At 36.3% G+C, this 11,838-nt stretch overlaps 1 protein-coding gene across 1 annotated transcript; it reads left to right on the forward strand.

The window, feature by feature from the left end:
• Positions 1–2,343: 2,343 nt before the first annotated feature.
• Positions 2,344–4,485, forward strand: LOC116737226 (lysophosphatidic acid receptor 4-like). The gene has a single exon (XM_032590257.1). The coding sequence runs from the start codon at positions 2,519–2,521 to the stop codon at positions 3,371–3,373; it is 855 nt and encodes a 284-aa protein (XP_032446148.1). The 5' UTR covers positions 2,344–2,518; the 3' UTR covers positions 3,374–4,485.
• Positions 4,486–11,838: the final 7,353 nt, after the last annotated feature.

Below are 11,838 nucleotides of genomic sequence, written 5' to 3' on the forward strand. Positions count from 1 at the left end.
GTTATTTCATAAGCTGCAACAGAGGCTGAAAACTGAACAGTCTGAAAAACAGATATCATAGAACTCACTTTTTGAAAAACCTAATTCAGAAGGTTTTTTAAAGCAGATTTCTCTCTTTCAAAAACTGTGCTTTCATATAATTTATGCAAGTCTAATCAAAGCATTGTAATACTATTCCTCACCAGTAGGTAGCAACGGCATTGACCATATCAACCTTCAAATTAAAAAAACTTGCTATAAAGATGACAATATCCTGAAAAGAAAAAAAATCTCTCATGTTTTCTGTGACACTGTTTACCCTTTCCCATAAGTCGTATGACTTTTTTTACATTTTTTTTTTAGTTTTGACTGGAAATGTGTCTGAAACAGATTCAGGACAGAGTGAGATACATAAAAGAAACCCACAGCAGCAGCACTTTTGCTGTGGTTTTCAGCAAAGAAGTGTGTGAAGGGGATGAGAGCTCCTTCTCATACTTCTTTGCTGTTTTTTCCAGCCAGTGTGGTTCTCAAACATGCTCAAATGAATGTTGCAAAGAATTGATCAATTAATTTTTTCAAAGGATCTCCCCTGGTGATGTTATCAGCACTCCTGCGGGACTGACAAAAGATTTGCTCTTATAAAAATTTAGCACAAACCTTAGCTACTACATACAAAACGAGTTACAACTTTACTCATTAAGGTAAGGATTTGGTGACAACTGTGTTTTGGTGTGTGTGTTTGTTTGCATTTTTGAAGGTTCGGGTTTGCACACACATATCTGTCTGTTTGGGGATTGTTTTTTGCCTTACTTTTAAATTTATCCATAGGTTGGACTCGTATCACAATTATTGGAGCTTGTACATTATGTCAAGTCTTCATCTGGTTTTTGTTGTTACTTCTGGGAAGCAGAGGTGAGTATCAAAAAAAAGTATCACCTGTATTCAGGTGGGAGGAGCACTATTTTAAAATATTTTTACTCAAGTCAAAGAAAAAAGTTACTTGCTTGAGAAATTTTTTTTAAGCAAGAGTAGAAAAAGCATTTAGTAAAAAGGCTGCAGAAGTAGTGAGTTACTGATCAAAACAGCAACTGCTTAATATTTAAACATTACATTAAAAGATGGATGATAATATAAAAAATATGTGGAAGTTTTGGTATTTCAAAGACCAAGATGAAAACAATTTATTTGAATAGCATAACTACCAAATAAAATTAGGTGAAAGAAACATTTTTCCAAATGAATGTCTTTTGATATAAAACTTACAAAACTAACAAAACTTGCAGGTGTTTGTCTGTGTCCGGTGAATTGTTTGGTAAAACAAGCTTGTTCTTCATTCATGGAAGTTACTCAAAGTGGATACAGTATCCGGAAATTTTACTCAAGTAAGAGTAGCAATACTTCATAATAAAACCACTCAAAATTACTTAGTTTGCAGGTTCAGCCGAGACAGAGATAAACATGAAGCTACAGCCTCATGCATGTTGTCACTTTTGAAGTCACTGACCATCACACTGGGATTTATCACCAAGTAACAGAAAAAATGTTCTCTGCAATCTCTACATTAGTGAAGATTTTGTCAAACTATTTAAAGGGATTGATTAAGATTGATCGTGGTTGATCAAGATTTACATTTTTCTGTCATCATAAAAAAAAAGAAAAAAATGCTGATCTGCATTTATATTTGCTTTGACGTGTGAAATGTATAAATTCTACATATTACTGTCAATGTTATGAATACATTCATCTCAGTAAAACTTTTTAAAATAAAACGCTTGAATACCAGGAGCTCAGCAGCGATGTGTTTCCTGCAGTTAGCACTGTTGACTCATAACTGGTAGGACTCTGGTTTTACATTTCAGCATCAATGCTGAGTATACGCGTTCTTCCTGCAGGTATTTGTGTTCCCCCATGCTCTTTCATTTCCTCCCTCAGCCCAAAAATCTGTCAATACTTGCACTCGTGAATATACAAGTGCTGATTGGGGGATGTCCATTCTGTTTGTGTGTTTACAAGTTTCATTCTACTCTCTATCCACATGTAGAGCATATAAATAAAAGAAGTTGAAAGATGTTTAGGTGATATAAGTGTTGGGCTTTGCTTTGATAGAGGAAAGGTGCAAGAACCTTTCAAATAACACTGAACTTGTTCACTTTAAATGCTTGTTCATGTAAGCTAACAAGAAAGGAATAAAAATAGTTTGTTCTATTCTTGTCTCTTTCTTGTCCACGTGAAAGATTTTAGAGCACAGAAATCTTCCATGGCTTTGATCTCCCACACACTCTTTCTACCACCTTTGCACGGTGGTGCTTGAAACCTTCCTCTCTTGCTAAAGAATTGCTCTCTTGCTTCCTGTTTCACTGAGCTCAAACTTGTTAGCACGCAATGCCCCTCTACTTCACTGTCACAAATCTTGTGGTGTGCTGTAACAAGACGTTTGTGGTTTGTGTCACAGCTACACTCTCGTGCATTTCTGCTTTTCATTCAGAAGCCAAACCTCTTCATCAGCAAGAGCAAGAGAGCAAATGGAACAGAGCAAGACATGAGGAACCTTGTGTATGCAATTATTTATGGATCCATTATTGCTCTTGGTTTGCCACTCAATATTGTATCTCTGTGGATTCTGCTTCGTCACCATGGACGAAAGTCGCCCAGCGCCGTCTTCATGGGCAACCTGGTGATATCAGACCTGCTGCTCATCCTCTCTCTGTCCATGAGGGTCTACTTTTATGCTACGGACAGCTGGCATCTGGGTGAGATGTGGTGCGTCTGGTTCACCATGCTCTTTCGCAACAACATCCGCACGAGTGCCATCTTCATCACCTTTATCAGTGTGGACCGGCTGCTGGCTGTGGTTTATCCATTGAGGTCGAGGCTTATTCGAACACCAGTCAACGCCGTGAAGGGCTCTGTTTTCGTCTGGGCGATTGTAGTGTTGGTGAATATCCCAGAGAGTGTGGGCTTTCTGAGAAATTTTCAGAATGAAACATGTTTTGATTCTGACACAGCAAATATGACCCAAACCAGCAGAAGAAAGGACGAGATACTGGAACTCACAATTGGTTATTTCCAGCTTGTGTTATTGCTGACCATGCTGACAGTTAACATCATCTCCACAGTTATGGTGTCCTGTACTCTCCAAAGACATCTAAGTGAGTCTGCAAAGGTCAATAACAAACTGAACGTCATGCTGATTTTCGCCATGAACCTGATGATGTTCATCGTTTTCTTCTTGCCGGTGTCTTTGTTTGTGTTCTTTGATCACTTGAGGCCTGTTCTGAACTGCCTCGCAAGTGTGAACTGCTGCCTGGACCCTCTGTTGTATTACTTTTCTTTTGACGGGTTCTGGAAAAGAAAGGAGGATGTGGAAACATCTCTTGCAAGTCGCGGAACATGAACAGACTGACAGCAACGTGGCAGAGATAAGATGAAATCTTTTCTCTTTCCTTTTTTTTTTTACAACAAATTATGCTTGTATCAGTGTGTTTCTTGTTCTATCTAGTAAAAATATATATTAAAAAAATTGAACCAGAAAATGTTTTGATTGACTTTTGAAATTATAATAAAAATAAGATTACTAGATTGCTACATTACTTGAATTACTCATCGAATTAATTTAAGTTTTATTGCTAATTTCACATTAAACTAAGTAGCTGCTAGTTTCTAGAAAGTTGTCAAGGAATGTATTAATTTGTTTTAAAGAGCATCTTTTATGGTAAAATGAGTTGAAATCATATTTGCAAATAGATATTTGGTATAACCTGACGTATTTTATCATGATTTTATCTGATGTAGTACAGAGGAATGAAGCAACAGGAAAGAGTGTTTCACAAGCGAAACAGAGTATCCTGTCGATTTTACTCTGACAATTTTAATTAAAATCCTGAGCAATAACCTACCTTTAGAAGTTGCCTGATTAGTAAATGAAGACAATAAATAGAGAATAGAGAATAGAGAATAAACATTTTCAAAATTTTCCTGAATAAAACCTCTTAAAAATTTGTAAGTAATTTCTGATTTTTTTATTTTCTTTTTATATATTGAACATCTTATTTCCTTTTTCTTCTTTTTTGGACTATCACATGCAATACCTATAAAAAACTTTAAAGTGTGCAATTGCAACGTGATAAATCTTAAATTGTTCATAAGCTATGAACACTTTGCCAAGGCACTGCATGTTATAGAAAAAATGAAATGTAAGGTCTATGTTGCGGTGATGAGTTATTCTTGCCCATCAGAACGATACACTGGTCTTTTTTAAGAATTGCTCCTATTTATTCATCCTCTGGTCTTTCTTTTTAAATATGCCACTTGCAAAACAAAGCAAACCACAGCAAACATAAGAACAAAACATCTTTCTTTCCCGCTCCTGCACTCATAACTGCATTTAGAGTTTTCATTCTGAGCACATGAGATCTGTTGCTTTGGAATAATCTGTATGCATAAAATGTTGCCTCTTGTAAATAAAGTAAGGTTGTCGGTCCATAAGGCTGTGGCTGGCCAGATATTGCTTGAGTGTGACCCTTCTTAAATTGGAGTCTTGTGTGGAGGCGCTCTTCTGCCTCGAGCTGCTCCATATATGTTTAATGTGACCTACCTGTGCCCTCTGCAGGATGAAACTCAACAACAAGAGTCGGAAGGAAAAAAATAAGTACAATCTGACTCACATCTGTACCGCAGTCTGTACTCACTCAACCCTGGCCATGTGTTTTCATACCATCATGTATGACAGCTTTAATTCGGTGCGCTGTGTGTGTATTGGATTATTGCTCATGTCTGAAAGGGGTGAGATCTTTAAAGACTCTGTTGATTATGAAAGAGGTCAAGTTGTTGCGGTTATATCTTTTATATCTAATGCCGCATGTGAAGCTTATGATCTGTTTAGTCTGGGATAAAAACAGAAAATACACAAAAAGCCTCCTGTCCTGTATGCTTCTTCCTCAAGCATGCACACTTGCATGGACACCCCTACACACAAGCTTTAACATGAAAAAATGACATGAGGCAGGCACATTCTGCTCTGCTCTGTGTGGTCACAAACGCCTCTATTCCTGTCTTGTGCTGCAGTCTGGTAGGCCTTTCACCAAAGGATGAGTACTATTCAAAGAAACCAGCAGCTTTGGTCACTATGGAGAGTCTGGTGGTTAAAAAAGGGAACAAAGAGAGAGAAAGACAGAAATTGACATCAACGAGTGCAAAGGACAATGATCAACAACCACAAGGCCTACTGCCAAAAAATTTATTTGACAAAACCAAAACTCTATGTCAGTTGCATGTAAGTAAAATTCAAATTGTGAACATAAACTGATTCTTAGGAACATGTGTGTAGTTTGACAATGTGATTAAGAGTGCATGTGTATTGTGCTTTAGGTCGTGACTAAACAGAGCGAGGCAGAAGCCAGAATGCTTTCTCAGCCCACATTTTCATCAATTTAGGTTCATCCACCAATAAATAAACCCATAAACAAATGAAATAAATTAAGTTTTACACTCTCTGCACTCAAAAATGGCTTTTGAAAAGTAGAGGCTCCCTGATGAGAACCAATTTATTTCACATTCCAGTTTGGTGGGCTGCGACAGAAGCCTGTTAATGAGCCTGAGTTTTAGAAAAATAAAATATTTAAAACAGAAAAAAAAACCTTAAGTTGACAAATGACCTCTTATAAAACAGGTCATTTTTATAGACCTCTTATAAAACAATGTAGCAAGTACAAAAAGCTGTGAGGAGCTGTTAAACAATGTTCTCATTACATTTTCACACATTTAGAAACAGAAACCACTTGCTATCCTAAGTTACTGCTTCACAGCCAGAAAAGTAACTCCTCCCATCTAAAAAAAAAAAAAAGAAAGAGAAAAGAACACTAATCGACAGACTAGCAAACAGTACATAGTTTCCTGTTATTGTTTTTTTTCTTTGTGCTGGAAAATATTTGTCTTCGTTCAGGCAATCATTACATATTAGTAGCCAGGTTTTGTGTTGCTACTTTAGAGACAAAAAACCCCAGGATGTTGATGTCAGTTTATGAGCCATAGCTTTAAGAAATTTCTAAATTCCGGTTTCTCTAAATACCCAAAAATCAGAGTTGCAAGTGGAAGTGATAGCACCCTTCATGAGCCTCTGCATACCTCAGTCAGCAAGATGATGAGCTGTTTTGGCAGTTTCCTGTATCATTACTAATACTCTTCCATGTCACAAATGAATAAAAACTAAACAAGAAGCCAAGATGCTGATTTTGAAATAGCCACTTGATAGGTTTATTTTAATTCCTAACTAGCAAAGATTCAACCAGAGGCATAATTGTCTTTTCTGCAGAAAGGAGGGAAGACCCGAGACGCGGAATACCGCTGTAAAACACTGTCTGGGATCAACTCTGCCAGATCTTTCTCTGCATTTGGCTTTATTAGAAAATACAAGGAAGGAGGTTGGGCTTTTTCACAGTCACACAAAGAATTTGACCAATGACCTTTTTCTACAGGATGTTCTGGAACCTTCTGTGGACATGCCCTAAAAAGGGCATGTGGCTGATCACAACTAATCAGTTACACATGGAGCTGATAACACAGGAATGTGCAAAGTCTCTAGCCTCCAGGCAAACATCCTAAAAATGGTTAATAGTGTTTCACAGAAGAAAAGGAGTCAAGTAAACATCACACAAAATAATAATATGAAAACATAACCTTTCAAATAAACTCACAAGTAAATTAACTTAGATAATTATTCTAACACCACTAAATATATTTGATCTAATATGGCACGTAAGTAAAAGCCAAGCAGATGCAACATCTAGAAAAGTCCTTCAGGGCTCTTTCTTCTTTCTTTCTTTATTTTTTACATAAACCAGGCTTGTCAGATCCACAATTTCTTTAGATCAGTAACTAATCCTAACAATACTGTTTCTGCAAAGTGCTGTGTCATGCTTGTTATCTGCTCAGGAAATCAACCAAGATTTTCTACCTCTACATTTGTGATGTGGCTAACCACAAACCCCCGGTTTAACTGAGGCTTACATCTAACAAAACACATACACATTCCAAAAAGAAAATTTTAACAAAAACATGTGCATCTTCTTCATCAGAAAACATGACAAATATGGAAGTGGCTGATTCGATCTGAAGTTGTTTCATAAAGAAGCATTCATTACTAATAACTGCATTTCTGATATACAGTCAGCGGTAAAAGTTTTCACACCCCTTGCTCCATTTATTTCACTTTACAACAAATTTTTCTGCAATTTATAGGGAACTGATCCAAAGATGAAATGTGAAAGTCCGTCCATAGAACAAATGAGGTGAATCAGGTTCAGACAGTCAACGCTACCTAAATGTGAATGAGAATCATTGGAAAAACTTGAATATTAGTGGACACAGACCCTCGGCTCTCCACCAACCTGATAGATCTTAAATTATTTTGCAAAAAATAATGGACAAAAATGCCAGTTTCTTTGTGTGCCCAAAATGCACACTTAGATTATTTAAGGGTCTCAGTAAATAGAGATGAATACATTTCCACACATACTTTTCAGACTGTAGTGGTGCATCATAGTGAAAGTTGTAATTGTGAAAGTAAGTCTATTGGACTTCACCTTGGCACTCATGGAACAGTTGTAAATACTACTGCTGGACATTGAAAAAAAAACTATGCATACTTTTTTTGTCCATGTCAGTCAGCCACTATTTAGTGTTTGTATATATAAAAAAAATGTCAGTAAGTTATAGTGAAGTCTGCAGTCTGACAAGATGCAGACACTTCAGCACAAGAATACTTTTGCAATACTTCTGCACTATTTAATGATGCAACTTGATGTAACATTAAACACTTTGTTTTCATACTATAATCCTCTTGTGAGCTCATAAAAACAAACATTGCATTCCTGATTTCAAGAACATAAGCTTTGTTTTCTCAAGATACTCTAAAACTACCTTGATTATGTATGGGTACAATAGATATTTCATAATCTTTAGAACATAAAATTAAGATTAAGGGCTGTGCTCTGCGTTCATGTAACAAAGTCATTGCTTAAAGTTTTTTATACAACCAAAAGCAGAACTGAGCAATCCTGAGTGAAACTAAAAGGGAACTAGTTTTGCCGCAACACATTACCCCCACACTAGCGGTGGTGCTATTATTAGGCCCAAAAGACACATGTAAGATGCAATGCGTACCAGACGACTAATATCCCAAATGTGAAACATGGCGGTGAAAGCATCATATTGTAAGGGTCTTTTTCTTCAGTGGGGGAAGGGAAGATCGTTAAGGTTGATGGACTCAAGGTAAATACAGGGTAATTCTGAAAAAAGAAAAAACTGTTAGAGGCTGCACAAGACTTGAGACTAGGAAAGAGGTTCATGTCCCAGCTGGACAACAAATCTATGCATAACATATGTTGGAACGGCAGGATCTGCAGGAATACTTAAAAACGGTAACAAACAGGTGGACGAAATCTACGTTTTGAAATGTGTAAAGCTGATAGTCATACCTCATGGCCTGAAATGTTACAAAGCAAAGCAGACCTACAAAGTATTTATTCAGTAGATTACATATGTGATTCTTTCAGATTTTGATTTATAAAGCATATGAAAACCACTTACCCGTCACAACTAAAACCTTTTAGCAGGTAGGTTAGAAATGTTCTTCATTAAGATGTGAAGAAAGAAAATGTTCCTGTACATAAAGGGTGTTATCCCCAGATATAAAGACATCATTTTAAATGTGTGTAAACTGAAAAAGGAAAACAAATGTCCCTAACAGTCCCTAGGGTTTGCAGCATTATTATAAACATGCTGCCAGGTAATCAATGAAATGCTTGTTGACTGAATGGAAGCCGGTTTGGCCTTTTTACTGTCTTTATCTCGAGCTGTATACCTTTTCTTTCTAGTGCTCTTTTTCCATTAATACTTGGCCATTTTCATTTACCTTACTATTCATGATTTCCTTTGCTCTTTATTTAGCCACAAGGCAAATGAAAAAAAAAAAAATTGAAGTGTAGCCAGAGGAATAAACTTTTCCACATCTTGCTGCATACTTCAGTGGGAAGTAGGTTGTTTTGGAGTCTGATTAAATAATCTTGAAATAATGACTTTTTCTGTCTACCCACGAATCCTGATCTGAACTTAATATTGGTTAACTCTGTGGGAAGTAAGAATGGGTTGGACTTGTTCCCCGCAGTCAAACTGGTTGAACTGTCCTGGACTTGGCAGATGTCACAAGTCCATGGCAGTTGAGTCACCACTTTAACCCATTAGTGTATGTTTTTGGACTGTGGGAGAATAAAGTAAAAACCTTTGAAAATGCTTTCCTGCACATAGACAACAACTTTAAAACTTTATGCAAGAAAGACTGTTTCATCATCTTGCCTTGATGAAACAGTCCTGACAAGTGTACATTACCACTTACAAATGTTTGTAAAGCTTCTGTTTAATAAAAATTTAAAACCTACGCTATGAATGTTGTGGTAACTACATTAAATATATAGTTCAACTATGACAAAAATGTAAGAAATGTAGGAACTTTTACTTTTAAATAATAAAGTGCATCAATAAGGCTTACCTTAACTGTTCATTAAAGTATTACAATACTAAAACCTGTTGCTGATGAAAGTGTGACTGTTGGAAATTTTTTTTGTGTGTGTGTTTCAGTGCCAATCTGAACTGTGTATTCTATTTCAAGCTCTAAGGTTGGGAATTGTAACTTCTCAACAAGGCTCAGTTTCTGTCTCTTCAGTCTGCACAGAGGTCCCAACAGATGTATGCCCCATGGACGAGAAGGGAGGAGTGGAGTCGAGCCTCTCGATTCAGCTGAAAGCTGAGTTTTAAAGACAAGCCATGTGCTATAATCTCCTTGTATTTTGATTAAAAGCATTAGTCCTTAAGATTCCATGTCTAAAAAAAACTACCGTTAACTGTGGAATAAAAATAATAAAAAAATCTTCTGCACATTTTAGCAAATAAAAATGGTGTGTGTATGTACTCAGCCCCATTTACTCTGATACCATAAAAAATGTAGTGTAACAAATTTTCTTCTGATGCCACCGTTTTAGAGTCCATATGTGTTATTTGATCATAGAATAATCATAGAATAAATACTGTGGAAGCCACAAATCTGGGCTTACTGGAAGAGCAGCAAAGGAGAAAGAATTGAAAATAATTCATCAGAAGTCCTTTTAATAGTTTGCGAAGTACCAGGAAACATTAGGAGAAAGATGCTCTGATGAGATTAAACTAGAACTGAACATTTTGTCCCACATGCAAACTGCTACGGTACCATTAAATTCCTGCTGTATAAACCTTTCTCACTTCTGGTTTTAATCCACTCTGCATCCTCAGGTGTTGGATTCGCTTCTCCTGTTCCACTAGGGGGCTCTACAGTTTATTTACTTTGTTTTTGAAGACTTTGACGGTAAACCGGAAGTAACTTGACCGGGCCAGAAGTAGTTTATGCCACCGTCAGATGACGCAAACAAGCTAAATTAACCTTAAAAATTACTTATCACACAGATTCTTCAATATTGCTGAACGAGGTGAGTTGATTTTGAATATCATAATCTATTGAGAAATGAGTGCTTTAGCAGATTAGCTGTAAGCTAATGAAAATGCTGGTGGTTTTCATGGGTTATTTAGCACATTAGCAGATAATTAGCTAAGCCAATACTTGAACTATCTGATGCTGCAATTACAGCTGCATATCTCTGCATATCTAGAGAGTATGATTTGTGCTTCATAATCAGGGATTACTGAGATTTGTGGTCATAAATTGACAAAAATCCTCCATAAATTGGAAGTGGAGAGTCAGTCATCATCAGTTGGGAAGCAACATTAGAGAGAGGAGTAAGTTTGATTTGAACAAAATATTAATTTTCATTGTATTTTTGTCAGCCTCTTGTTAAATAACTCTTGTTTTTTTGTCAGAAGGAAAGCCCCAAGTCAGAATAAAGTTATTAATCTAATTTTGGCATTACAAAATATTTAGAGAAAATAGCTTCCTGTAGCCTGCTTTGAGATTAGAGAAGCAGGAAGTACCTTTGTCTTGAAAACTGTTTGTTCAATCTGGACACAAAGTCGATATGGAGTCTCAGCAAGCTGTGCTCAGCAGCAGACAGACAAACAAACTGTACCTTCATATAATCCACACAAATACAGGAGTGTTTTTATTCATTCATTTGTTTTTCATTTATGACCATAAAAGCATCAGTTTTCTAAAAAATTGCACTCCATCAAATGAGGTGCTTTTAATTAACTTACTCCGTGCTTTACAAAGACAAATCAAAGCTTTCCATACAATACTTTGGTCAAAGTATAGTGGACCTCAGTTATTTGAGACCCCTCTAAAAATGCTTGTAATCGGCAATATTAATAGAGCAAATGCCAAATATACCTTAATATGCCTAAATAATTTTATGCATGAATAAAATCAAGGTTATTATTACTATGCACACTGTGGAAGTCATCTTGGCATTACAGCAGAAGTAAACATCTTGGTGCTTAAGTATTTCAACTTTTCAAGCTGGATTTCCTTCAAATATTTCAGGTATGCAGGACGAAAAAAAATCAGTGAAGAGGCAAATTTTCCGCAAATAATTTGTAGTTACATTCCAAAGAAAGATCTATGAATACTAAATCAGCAATAGGTGGGGGATTCTCTATACACTGTTTCATTGAATAGTGACTTGCTTTATTCAGGTTTTCAGGAAGACACATTGAGCATTTTATCTTTTGTACTTCAATAAGGCTCACCTGTCTGTTGGGCTTGTTACTCTACTACAACTACTAGAAAAATATTTGGTTTTAGTGATATAATTTGTAAATTTAACAGCAGTTAATCTGGTTGTTAGTGTCAACAATGCTATTGCTATGAACGCAGATAAA

Source organism: Xiphophorus hellerii, chromosome 18 (assembly GCF_003331165.1).
Source record: "Xiphophorus hellerii strain 12219 chromosome 18, Xiphophorus_hellerii-4.1, whole genome shotgun sequence".
In the NCBI taxonomy this organism is placed as follows: Eukaryota; Metazoa; Chordata; class Actinopteri; order Cyprinodontiformes; family Poeciliidae; genus Xiphophorus; species Xiphophorus hellerii.